The 13,953-nt window shown below is 41.7% G+C and overlaps 1 protein-coding gene across 10 annotated transcripts in view; it reads right to left on the minus strand.

The window, feature by feature from the left end:
• BEGAIN (brain enriched guanylate kinase associated) overlaps positions 1-13,953 on the minus strand; it is a 163,762-nt gene that overhangs the window by 64,414 nt on the left and 85,395 nt on the right. For 6 of the 10 annotated variants that reach the window (XM_063332967.1, XM_063332969.1, XM_063332968.1 and 3 more), the window contains one exon: positions 12,573-12,662. The exons of the other annotated variants lie outside the window; for them this stretch is intronic. In XM_063332967.1, coding sequence (XP_063189037.1) covers positions 12,573-12,662 — 90 coding nt within the window. The remainder of the gene's footprint in view (positions 1-12,572; positions 12,663-13,953) is intronic. 10 annotated transcript variants of the gene reach the window in all.

Consider the following 13,953-nt stretch of genomic DNA (forward strand, 5'->3'; position numbering starts at 1 on the left):
ATGGAAAAAAGAAAGAAGAAGGAAAGGAAGGAAGGAAGGAAGGAAGGAAGGAAGGAAGGAAGGAAGGAAGGAAGGAAGGAAGGAAGGAAGGAAGGAAGGAAGGAAGGAAGGAAGGAAGGAAGGAAGGAAGGAAGGGAGGGAGGGAGGGAGGGAGGGAGGGAGGAAGGGAGGAAGAAAAGAAAGAAATTTTCCTGAATCTGGGACTGAAACCATTGAATGGGTACTAATAGTTTTAACACTGAGAGCAGATTTTCCAGGATTCCCAGAATGGTTTCAATTTCTGCAGGACTTGAGCCTTATTTAGATACAATCCTGGTTTAAGGTAAAGCCTGTTGTTTTGTCTTGCTTACAGTTATATATGAACAAACACCTAAGAAGCAAAGGCAAGTGAGAGAGACAGCAGAAAGAAGAACATGCAATGTATCAGATTTAGTATCTCTAATAGCAGGATCAGAGGTGAATTTTTGTTTTATACTAATCTAAGGTATTTCATGAGCTTTTTATTTTTTTGTTTTTCTCACAAAACAGATATTCTGAGAACCCTCCCCTTACTATTAGCTTCTGTCGGTATCACATAATGCCATGCCTGAATTCTCTTATGCTGTGTTGTGTACTTTCTTGTTCTGGAAGTCTGGGCTTTTCATAAGGAGTGCTTAATTTTGTTGTATACCCCTTTAAATTTGGTAATGGTAATTTAGGGTTGCAAAGAGGGAAAAAATAAAAATTAAAAATATGGAGACATGAAGTCAAGCATTTAGCATTTTCTCTTTCCTCCAAAACAACCAACTGTGCAAACTAGCTGCATTTCGTTTCTGCTTGTCACATACCAGTTAATTACAAAAGTTCACTGCACAATTTTTTTTCAAGTTGGTAAATCAATATTTTTTATTTCATCATTATCTTCTCTGATATGAGGGCTACTCAGCCCTCACAGTTCTTTATTATGTATATAATGTACTGATTAGGTATATAACAAAGAATATATATATTCAACAAATGTATTTATTTATATATAGTTGTTGTTTAGTTAAAAACTAAGAAAATAGTTTTTAACTAGGAGAGGTTTAAATAGTTTTAAATAGTTTTTAACAGGAGAAAGGAGAGGACTTATTTGCAATTAAAAAATGGTCTTGGGAAGCCTGGTAGTATTATGACTTAGAAAACACCTGGATTTCCTGAATCTCTGACAGCTGGGAGGAATTACAGGACAGGATCCAAAATCCTGTAGAGTGGGACCTTTTGCATAAGTGGTTCTCTATTTCTCATGATCTCCAAAGTCCTGCTCCTGTGACAACCAAGTCATTACCTATTTTGCTTCATTAAAGTATTTCTCTAAAATGAAGGACAGTAAGTACAATATTAAATATTTAGACAGTTGAAAGAAAATCTCTCAAGGGAAGCTACTATAAAGGTTATTAAAAACAGGTCTTCAGACTTTCCACAGTATTATATTCACCAATTAGCTCTGTTTATACTCATTGAAAATATAAAACAGATACGAAAACATATATTGGCACAGAAATTTGTGCCCACAAAGATTGTAATCCTGCCAGTAATTGCCAGGTTTGAATTCTGGAGTTGCTTTTTGCCATGGAATTTGAAGCTTTCTTCCCTCGGGCAGTGCCTCTTCAGAGAGATGCCAAGCCTCACTGCCAAACCCCGTTGCTGGAGTTGATCCTCAGTAACAATTCAGAGGATGCTCAGGGGAGACATTACCAGGTGGGAGTTAGGGCTAATCAGGCTCTACATTTAGTGAAAAGAGTTCTGTTTTACAGGAGAAAGATGAGAAGGCTGTGCAGGCAAGTTCAAGTGCCACCAAATACTCCTGGTACTTTCCTGGTGTTAAAATTTTGCCATGCCGGCTTGCACAAGAGTAGAAGCAAAGAGATGTTTGCATTCTTGGTGTCACTTCTCCCTCTCTAATACACCTTTGTCCAAAAAGGGTGGTGAGTGGTCAAAATGTTGGGGTTTTTTTCTAGATGTTCCCACCAGCCTGTATGTCAAGCTGAGTATCAGTGCCACTTTGCGCAGCTCCAGCCCCAAGGAAGGGTGTGCAGGTCGATGAGCAGAACGGAGATGGACAATGTGTGCCTATCTCAGCCTGCAGCCGTCAGTCGGGATTCATCTGTAGCACTGGCTGGAGAAGCTCCAGGTGAACGTATTTCCACCAGAGCATTTCAGGCAAAGCTAAGATGCCACGTGGCACCAGCTCTATTCTGAGGAAGGTGTGCTAGATAACAAGCAGGTTTTCATTGTACCTGTCTGATCTTCTGCCAGCTCATCTGCCTGGCAGATGGCTTGATGATAGAGGAGTGCTGGCGTGCAAAGTTGTGGCTGTTCAGCTGCCTAAAGGCAGGAGGATTTCTAGAGCTTATTCCCCTTGGACAGCCCACAAAGAAGATGCTCCCTGAGCTGTGACTCCCTAAGAGTCAACATCTCTGGGGCTGCCCCATTGTTGGAGCATCCTGGAAACCCCACGTCTCCACCTGCCTGGTCAAACTGCTTCATCAGCACTTTCACATCTGCCTGCCACCCCAGGGCTTTGCTTTGCAGACGGTTCTGCAATGTTTAAAACTGGAGAAAATCCATTTTTTGAACTATTGAAATTCTCCCTGAATTAACTGGTTACATTCCTTCACACAGCTCTAGGAGTGACTAAAATGATTAATGGTGTTAAGAGGGAAATTAGCAGTGAAAGGAATGCAAAATGGGGGCAAGACAGATGCCCATGTCAAATATACTGAAAAAAACATATTGAAGGCTGTCATTTCTGGGTAGTGAACCGCAAGTTTTAATGCAGCTGTGAAATCCTAAGTCAAACCAATTGTATTTTGCGGCTAAACATCCTGCCTTGGGAGAAGGAATGTGTAAGTAGGGACTAACCTGGTCTGGGGTTTGGGGCTCTGAGTTTTGTACCTGGATTTGCCAAATGTGCCCAGTGTTATGTGGGTCGAGTGAGTTAAGGCAAGGCTGACCTGACCAGAAGCAGATGTCAGTACTGCTGGTCAGCTCTGGCTCCCATTCTTAGTCGGGCGTGACGAGCAGGCACTATCGGGATGAGATTAATCTGACCTATTTTAGAAGCCTACTTTTAGATGAGGTGACGCAAATCTGGAAGTACCCATTTCCGTTGATTACAAAGGGAATATAGACAAGTAGCTCAGACGTAGACAACCGCATCTCATCAGATAACTCCCCCTCTTCCTGACTCAGTACCGTGTGTATGAGATGAGGTAATAGTATTCCCTTTCTTGTTTGCTTAGAGTGTGTGGAGGCCCGCAAAAAAGAACCGCTGAATGCTTTTAAAGTGTTTATCAGATATCTTTCATGTCTGCAATGTGTCACATTCTAAAAAAGGGCTTCATGGGATCAGGAATTTGGGAGCACTGAGAGAAATTTAAAATATATATCCTGGAATATAATTTCAAAAAGCACCTTTTCCTCTTCCACTCTGTGGGTTTTTATCTAGGGAAAAGTGAAAAACAGCCCTGCACAGCTGCTTGCTGTGAAGGATTCTAAAGAGCAGGAGAAGGTCTCCGGGAAGGGCGATGGGGCCTCCTGTGAGCCCAGCCATGCCATGCCGAGTCAGACCACTGGTGACAGCCAGGAGCAGTGACGTGATGGGGAGCCTGGGGCCAGGTTTGTGCACTTGCTTTTCTGGAAGCACTTTCGCTTTCCCAACAGTGTGAGGCTGCTGTGGAGCTCTGCAAAGAGATGGCCTGTTTGGCTCAAGGAGGCAAAACAGACACATCCCCGGTTTCGTTTCTGATCTTTGAACGGAGTCTATCATCACAGGGCTGAGGGCAGTTAGCCAGGGAGGAGACAAGACCCCAGGGGACACATAGCTCACACCCCAGGGAGCAGCAAGCTGGGGACAGAGAGCTCTGGGGACATTTGCACGTAGCAGAGATGCCAACAGGTCCTCAGTGCTACTGCGTTGTTACTCAAGGGAGCTAGACTGCATTGCCAACTTAATCTTGGGGCTACCAGGGAATTTTGGCTTCAGCAGCTCCTGCTGCTGAATAGTTGTTGGTCTGGATTACCCAGGGCCTTTTATTCCAGCACAGCTCTGCTGCTGTTCACAGGGCACAGCTCTGGCATGGGTCACGCTAGATCTGCCTGCTGCCCAGGGTGGACATGCCGCAAGAAAGGCACCCAGACCTCAGCCTAGGAGGAATAGCTTTGAGATGATCGTTGTGTCATTGAATCTGACCCCTCCAACAATGTTTTTAGATTTGTAGTTGTCAGGAAATGAAGTCCAAGCATTTTACAAGTGTTTTCTAGATTAATGAAAGACATTTAATGAAGCAGTAATTGGATTTCTATGTTAATCAAGTTTTGATTATGTGTTACATGCTCAGGGTCACCGTTTCAAAAGGGTAATGCCAAAACTACCTTCCTTGTCTGCAGTTTTTGTGGCTAACCTTGTGCTTGCTCCATCTGATTAGGATGGGGATGAGATCAAATGACAAAGTCCAGATCCAGATTCTGAGAACCCAACTGCAGACCTGAAATCAATTTTATTGCAGAAATAGATTACGTAGCTGCAGCTCAGACCCAGAGCCCAGTCCACAAATCCCAGTGCTTCTGTGCTCTTTATTCAGCAGCTTCATTTGTACCCAAAGAAATGCCTCAGCAAACGTGTATCCAAGGTCTACAAGAGGCGTTTTCCTATAAATTCAGGCTCACACACACTCTGTTCAGCTCAGCTATTTTTTTGCTAATTTCCACCAAGGTCTGTCAGGTTTGTTTTCACTGCAGCACATCCACCAAATTTCTCCATTACTTTCAAAGAAGTTTGTTAAATATTTGAAATCTTGGAGTATGAACAGTTTGCCTGTCAAATTGCATGCACATCTTTCCTTCCTATACATATATATATGCACATATACACACACATATACACATAGATAGATAGCTTTTGGAGGTTTCTTTTTTTGGGGGGGGGGTTGATTTTTTGGGGCAAGTATTAAGCCATTTGAATTTTCTTTCCAGTATTCATTTTCAAAATAAACAACCTGAAGCTAGGTTTGGATTGTGAGAGGGAAGGCCTGTACATATGTTTCAGAACAAATGTGTGGGTGATCCAAAGCTGGAGCTCAGATAGTTTCCAGATGACTGATGGACACATAAAACAAGTAACAGAGTCCTTTTCTTAGGTTCCAGGCATTCTGGCAGAATTTAAACCAGAGAAGAGGGATGCTTTATCAGAAACATTAGAGTGATTTGGAAGGGAGGTGGTGGGGAAAAAAAGAGATATTTACACTTGAGGTCTGAAGTCCTGTGGGACAGATCCTTAGCATGAGAACCTATTTACAGCACCTGGAGAGCTGATACAGCTATCTTAAAACAGAAGCGTCGCTGGATTTTGGAAGGCTGCTTTTCTTTACTAGGATGTGAGTACCTGACTGTTGCATAATTCGCACAATTAAAAATTCAGACCAGGCAAGAGGTACTGTATGATAACTGTATCTAAACTGTGCTGGGCTTATTCGTAAGAGGTAGAAAAGAGAGATCTCTCTTAAAAATAAAACTGAATTATGTTTTGGTTATATTGACCTGACAGTCTTTCACTGCAGAAGGGGTGACTGGGTGACTTCTATAACGAGTATCCAAAGCCCACAGACATGTCTATCCAACCAGAGCATTCAATACTAACCATAATATGAGGCAATTAAGGTATGAAAATTCAGTTACATGTTGACATACAAAAAACTCTTAGAGGACCACCTGTCAGCACTGAGTTGTCTTAAGTGACTGCCATTCTTGTCGGTGGAACATGGTAAGATTTTTGAAATATACTCATAATAAAGACATACAAATTTTCCTTTATTTAAAGGCTCTATCCATAACGTAAGGCTCTGAATGGATTGAATAGAAATACCATTAATAAAATTACAGCTTTCAGAAATAGACACTAAAGGTGTTTTGATTATTTTAAATGAAGTTTCTTCAGCCGGCAATTGTGATTCCTCCAGTGTGCTGAAAACTGTAAAGGGCAGATGAAAACGAACAGCGAGAATCCAGACCTGCATCTAGGGAGCACGTCATTGTGCAGAGCGCTAAGGAATCCAGGGTGCAGAGCAGCTCATGGAGAGGGAAGAAACATGGACTTACAAACCACAACGTGGACTGGCCACCACACACAGCTGCACTGGCCGCCCAATGCTGCGCTTGGTACAGGGCCACACAGAGAATGAAGAGCTGAGCCAGCTCTCTGAGGACTGATTTAATACTTCTGCTAACTCAATTTGGATCTGGAATCTTCAAAATACATTTCTTTTTCCTGTTAACGAGATGACCACTTTTGCTTACGAGACACTTTTGAGGTTGAATACCTGAGTGTAGTCAGGCTGGCTGTACGTGAGAAATTAATGCAGCGCACAGCGAAAAAGTAGTGCCTGAACTGAAAGGTGACTAAAACAGGATGATCAGTGGAAGCAGCAGAAACTGTTACGATCTCTGCCTTCTTCCAGGCTGTTGCCTAGTGCCTCGTTAGGCTCTCCCTGAAGTCTGTGGGGACTGACTTATTTCAGCTCCAGCAGGTAGACTCTTAGAGTCAGTGGCTTAAATGCAAACAGTTAGGTTCAGTAAGTGATCCTACAAGTTTGAATAAAGGCTATCCCTGATCAATTTTTTCCTCTGTGTTGCTAGAAAATGAAGGGATGAACAGGTGGAAAATAAGGTTGCAAGAGAAGAATAAAAGCATGCAATTCAAGGAGGAATACATGTTTTCCGACTCATTCTCTAGAGGTAGGAAGAGTATTTTGACACTGTCCCACAGGACATCCTGGTCTCTAAATTGGAGAGACATGGATTTGATAGATGGACCACTCAGTGGATGAAGAACTGGCTGGATGGCCACACTCAAAGGGTTGTGGTGAACCACTCAATGTCCAAGTGGAAACCAGTGATGAGTGGCATTCCTCAGGGGTCAGTACTAGGCCCAGTGCTGTTTAACATCTTTGTCAGCAACATGCACAGTGGAATTGAGTGCACCCTCAGCAAGTTTGTGGATGACACCAAGCTGTGTGGCACAGTCGACACATTGGAGGGAAGGGATGCCATCCAGAGGGACCTGGACAGGCTTGAGACGTGCGCCCATGTGAACCTCATGAAGTTCAGCAAGGCCAAGTGCAAGGTCCTGCACCTGGGTCATGGCAATCCCAGGCACAAATACAGGCTAGGCAGAGAATGGATTGAGAGCAGTCCTGAGGACAAGGATTTGGGGATGTTCGTTGATGAGAAGCTCAACATGAGCCAGCAATGAGTGCTCACAGCCCAGAAAGCCAACCACATCCTTGGCTGCATCAAAAGAAGTGTGCCCAGCAGATTGAGGGAGGTGATTCTACCCCTCTACTCCACTCTCATGAGACTCCACCTGGAGTACCGTGTCCAGCTTTGGATTCCCCAACATAAGAAGGACATGGACTTGTTGGAGCAAGTCCAGAGGAGGGCCATGAAGATGATGAGAGGGCTGGAGTACCTATGCTCCTGTCCTAAGAGAGGCTGAGAGAGTTGGGGTTGTTCAGCCTGGAGAAGGGAAGGCTCTGGGGAGACCTTACAGGCCATTCCAGTACTTAAACTGGGCCTACAGGAAAGATGGGGAGGGACTCTTTATCAGGGATTGTAGTGACAGGATGAGGGGTAATTGTTTTAAACTGAAGGAGGGGAGATTTAGATTGGATATCAGGAAGAAATTCTTTATGTGAGGGTGGTGAGACACTGGAACAGGTTGCCCAGAGAAGTTGTGGATGTCCCTTCCCTGGAAGTGTTCAAGGCCAGGCTGGACAGGGCTTTGAGCAGCCTGGTCGAGTGGAAGGTGTCCCTGCCCATGGCAGGGGGTTGGAACAATATGATCTTCAAGGTCCCTTCCAACCCAAACCATTCTATGATTCTATGATTCTATGATTCTGTGCTTATTTTCTCATAAGAATGGAAGACTCTGCTCATGTTCATACCCTACTCCAAATTGTCTGCATTGTACAAAAGCTGCCTAGTGGTCTGGACAACATCTGAAATGACTCAGCTGGTGAAGCTGGGAGAGAAGGACGTTAAAATCTGGCATGTCAAACTTCAGCCAGCATTTGTCCAATAGAGAAGAGACATAACAACCCTGACCGTTCCTAGGGATGAAGGGATCCCCACGCTGCTTGCTGACCAGACTCTGCTCTTGACATAACTCTGGAAGTAGATTCATCTCTGTAAGAGCTGCTATTTTTTTGGCTTTCCAGAGGCCCATATGTTTGCATAAAACTTTTGGCTAGAAGGAATGGTGAATTACAACGTAGAGTTGCAGAGTATGAAAGTACAAGAAAAGCAGGCAAAAGGGCTGACTGCAACAAATACTTCTTGCTGTAACAAAGGCTGTTTGGGGGGGCTGCCTCCCAGAGAAAGTGATGTGAAGTTGTTGAACAGACGTTGCCTGCTTTTTAATGTCTGGCAGAGTCCTAGCAGTCTGCGCTGCATCTCACTAGGGAATCCAGACAACTAAGCAGTGATGAGAAAGGAGAGAAAAAAAATAGAATGAGGTATTGAGAAATAGAGGTAGCAAAATTAGAGGTAGACTTCAATTTATGATTTGGAAGCTAAAGAGAGCTCTCCAGGTGATTGAGCAAGCTGCCTTCGGTTGCAGCAGCTCTCCTTACAGCTTCGAGTGGCCAGCTTCTAGATTGCTTTGGTTTGTAGTCACGGATAAGCACTCCCTCTGGAAATTACTGAAAGCAGCCTGCCACATCAGCTCACAAGCTTATAAAGTTATATTTTAATTGTGTTATTAAACCTTTCTCACTTTTGCTTTTGTCTGTTTACCTTCCTGATTCATCTGGACAAAGCTGTGCTGGAACAGGAATGTGGTTCCTCCTGAATTGTGCTGTTTATTTGTCCTAGGACATGTAATGAGAATGGGTGAAACCAACTGCCCAGAAACAAGCTGAAATTTATCTTACTCTTTCCATTAAAGGACTGAGGTTGGAGGTGGGGTAGGGGAGTACTATAGAAATGTGCTTTAATAGTAGGGAAAGAATTTTGTTCCCATTTCATTTGGTATAAAGCATCCAGATATAGGTTGATGGACAGAGGTTATCATCTCTGTTCTCACCTTAGCTATTTCCTTCCTTTCCCAACCCTTTTCTCTTTCCTCTGATTTGAAATTTGTCTTTGCCTGGCTCAAGGGACTCATTTTGGTGGGCTATCTTAGCAGTTCCCATCAGAAAGGTTATGCTAAGCAGTTGAAAAAATTAAATATACTCTTTTGGCTCCAGGACCAGTCAGACAGAATTACTCCTGGGACTGGGGGGAGGAGGAACTGCAGATGCCACTGCTTTATTCCTGTATAAGCAGCGACTATTACCTTCTTTTGAGTAAATTACTGCATTTTCTTTTTAATTATATCTGGTCATAGTTGCATTCTTTTTTGTGACAGAAGTCATACAAGACAGAAGCTCGTGTTGTACCTCTAAGTTGAATCCATAGGTGCTTGCCTTTAAAGCAATGCCAATGCCTGCCAGATATTATTACTAAAGAATATAGGAGATAACGCTGCTATTGCTTAGAGTGAGACACAGCACTGATCCCTCAGACACTTTCAGTAGCCATCAGTGCAGTTCTACTGAAGTCTGTTCTTTACCATTTAGTTCCCCCATCACACACAGCTGTATGACATTACTAAGGTGACTTGCTACAGAGGTGAGCTCCAGGGACTTTTTGGAAGGTTTTCTGGCAGTAGAGTAGATCACTGATTTGTTAACCCAAGCAAACAAATAAATTAAATAAATTAATAAATTGATTTAATACATTTATTAAATAATACATCTTAGCCTGGACACACCCCAATTCTCAGCTGTGCACATGTAACTCAGATTCTGAGGGAAACTATTACTACACACAGACTCATGTACAAAGTGAACAGGAACAATGGGACTACCGGCTGTTATCTGAATGAATTTATTTTGCCTGAATATTTGAAGATATTTTTAGTTTTCTACAATAACAAACAATCCTCAGCTCTTTGATCAACTTGATATTACAGCAAAAGAAGAGAAGGAAAAAAAAGAGAAAGGAATTGCCATCTGTCATCTTTGGCTAATTATTTCAAGCCCTACCTTGTTTCAGACACTGCAGCACACTATTTTAGGACTTGTTAACTGAGAAGTCTACTCTGCAAGAGTATAAATGAGTTCACCTCTAGCAAGCTCCCTACTGCTCAGCATGTTGTGCCGTCATTTCATACAACCTTCCTCCCAACCTAATGTCATGATTTATTTGTTCAGCCAAGTCTATTTTATCCTGCTCCCTCAGCTGAACTGGCTTTTCAGTGTAAGACTCTGTTTTGTTGCCTTTTTTGTGGGTGTATGAGGAAGGCGAGGGAACAGGACTTCATTCCTCCAAACTTCTGTTAGCAGTCCAGCGCCTTGGCATTACCTCTTCCGTAGCGTTTCGAGTGAGACAGTAAATGAAGGAGGTCTCTGCAAGTGTGGAGGGACTAAATCAGGCAGCAGGCTTTCATCTGAAAATAGGCAGTATTTATGTGAAAATATTGGGTGTCTTCAGAGGGGACCCAGGAGCCCTTTGCTTCCACCTACCCCACGGACATAGCACCCCAAAGAATCACGCAGAGTGAGGAAGCAGCTTCGTTTTCTACAGACTTCCCAAAAAATTCCTTTTGTGCCCTGAGATGTGGATTACCTAAACACAGAATGCATTTTTTTGCCTTATAACCAAAATAGTTTAGCATTCTGGGTGAATTGATACTTGTTTTTTTTACCTCTATTGCTGAAATTTTTGTTGCTTTCTCATTAGTTTTTTAAAGGTTAAGGTGCATCAGGCTGGGTAAAATAGAATCTATCCTCATTTTCTAAGTGCTGACAGTTGTCATACTCACTATCTTTCATTTTCACAAACAAATGTCTTTTTTTTTTTAGTTCTGTCAGCAAGCTGATGTTTTTCAATATAATTGGAAAGCAAGTTTCCAGATAAATTTTTAAAGTCTAGCTATGTTGAAACAATGTGATTAAGACTTGAGTTAATAAGCAGGAAAGAAACAAGCAAGCTTTCAGAAACCAATAAAATCTCTCTATAAAAATTTAGATCCTTTTGAGTTTTTTATAAAGCAGGGAGGAAATGAAATCTTTCAATGGCTGTTTATTTATTTTATTAAATGGCTAAATAGCCTGAGCTAAAATCCTGGATTTATGCATTTTAAGCTTTGGTATACTTGGAGATAAACTGTGGTATTGTCCTCTGTAAAAGTAAGCTTATTTTCTTTTGAAAGGAAGAACTACAAGTGGACAGTGATGGGAGGAAAGGAGATTTTTTTTGAGAGAGCGCTCTACAGAAAGGCCGCTAAACATCATCCCAAGACTGAATTTCCCCACAGGTATCCATTTAAAAACACCACATAGGATCAGACTCAGTGATTACACTGTGGCTGTGTGAATTTGTTTTGATTTAAAAAGACTTCCAAATATCCAATCACATTGGAATCAGGGTCAAACATTTTGAAAAACAGTTTTACATGCCCTGATTATATTCCACTTCACTGGTCATCTCCTGGTTTTAAGAATGACAAGCAGCAGAACAAAGCTATTTTTGCATCAAGTTCATCTAACCCCAGGTAAGAGTAGAGTGCATGTGCAGAGCCCCAGGGAACTGAAAAACAGGGATTCAAATCACTTTTCCAAGATTGTTTTTTTTCACTCCATAGAGCATAGACTGTGCCAAAAACTACGAAAAGAATCTCACTTATGTCTTTCCTACACTAGCAGCACTCTTAAGATGAAAATTCACACACGTTATTCAAAGAAAATCAATATACCGCAAAAAGGCAATCTAAAGCTTAGCCTGTCTTTATTTTTTTATCTAATTAAGTTCTTACTTTGAAATACATTGCAATTTTTCATATGTCATTGAAAAATATAGGATCAGTGAGTGACATTTCTTCTACATACCTGCCACTTGAAATAAAGTCAAGCAACAAAGAACAAGGAGTAAATGCAGGAGAAATGTAAGAGAATCTAAGCAAAATATGGAAAAATGAGTCATTACTTAAACGTATACTATATGCTGCATAGGAATGTAAACTAGAATCAGTCATCACTCCTCCATCCTTTCAACATTTTTATACTATAGCATTGAAAAAATCCTTATTTCAGGAGACCAAAGGTAAATGTAAATCTGGTAAAGGAGAGAGAATATACACATACCAGCAATTAAGAAAGGTGGATGAACTGCCCAGAAAACTGTGGTATCAATGATTAAATTCAATGCATTTGTATTGTAAGAACTATCTCCATCAGAAAAAAAATATTAAGTGATAGTAAGCAGCTGTGGAATTTGCAACTTCCTAAACAACTTTCAGTTTTTATACACGTTAACAATAATTACTACAGGCTTGGCTGTGGCAAGCATCTAGAGTACTACAATATACAGATCTGTCATTCCCTTAATTCAGAAAACGTAGTGCAACTGAACGATGAGAGACTACAGACTGACGTGAAAAAATGAAACGTTTTTACGGACATCAGAAAATCAGAAAGAAAGCATAACTTCACAAAACATCACTTATTAGTTACCTGTCCCAGAGAGTAGGTGAAGATTTTGCGAGCCTGCCCTGGAGAATTCTAGGTTGCCATAGGCAGGTTGGCACCCAGGAATTTCGTACCCTGCAGCATGAATAGAGGATAAACCATGGCTAGGTATGGCTCATAAGACATACGAGTGGTAACCTAGCTAGATTTGCTGCATAGTAGTAGGCTATGGCATAATTTGGTACTAATTATTATTCAGGATATCTTACTTTAAAGCAGTATTAAAACTACAAAACAAGGTGATGTTACAGCACACACATTTAGTGATTTTCTCATAGGGCTATTTTTGGTCAGAATAAGCATTTAGGATTGACCTTATTATGGCTGTAAATGGATGCTACTCCATCTATTTTACTGGAGAAGCATTTGCTCTTAAGATTCGTGAATCATGCCCTTATATTTTTGCATTGTAAAAACATCAGATTAAACAAATTTATGCTTCATTGGAAGAGGGTCAGCAAAATTCCTTCTGAGCACCACAGTGAGAACATGTTTAACAGTTTTAATTAAATCTGGGCTGAGGTTCAAGTTCCACATACCAGGTTCCATGCACATCTACCAGCAGCAGAACAATAGCTGCAAAATATTTGCTGGAAACGAAAAGCACAGAGAAGCAATCTGAACTAGCAATATAAGCTATGAATAACACACAGCAAATGCAGATCCAGAGCCCAGGAGAAGGCCAACGAGGCAGGCAAATTAGCAATGAGAACTGTTGCCCAACATTAGCATCAAGCAATGCTGGCAAGGTTCAAAACACTGTGTTCAGTTCTTAGTCAAGCAAATTCTCACTCATGTCAAAGGTGTGTTTTCCTGAGTAAATCTGAGTAAGGACTACAGTATCTGGCTGCAAAGAATACCTCATACAGTATTGTTGTGTTCCTTTGCAATATCAGAAATGCAACATAACATGCCTTGAAGGATAAACTCAATAAAAGATCAGCTTTTCTTCACTCAAGCACACTCATATTTGTGAACCAGAACTTTTGCACAAGCTTTCCCTGTGGCCAGTGATCTCTACACATGCAGAAAATCCTTCCTTCAAGTATTCGCCATGAATTACCAGCGGGTACTGCAAAATAAGGACCTTCTGGACTGTGAACACATTCTTACCTACAGGCACACATTTCAGGAGCAATAGTTGTGCTAGAGAGAGCAGCAGAGAATCTCAGTGTTTATGGGAAAGGAGAACTCTGCCAAGTCTCTTGCTACTGCTGCAAGTCCACTCTGGGACTGGCTTCATGTCAAGAACTACCGGCAGCAAGATGATGCTCTTTAAGGCACTCTGAGGAAAAGCGCTAAGTGAATTCCAGCACGTTACTCTAGTTGTACTACTGAGTTGTTAATTGAATAAGGAATTGAATAA

Source organism: Chroicocephalus ridibundus, chromosome 4 (assembly GCF_963924245.1).
Source record: "Chroicocephalus ridibundus chromosome 4, bChrRid1.1, whole genome shotgun sequence".
NCBI classification, from domain to species: domain Eukaryota; kingdom Metazoa; phylum Chordata; class Aves; order Charadriiformes; family Laridae; genus Chroicocephalus; species Chroicocephalus ridibundus.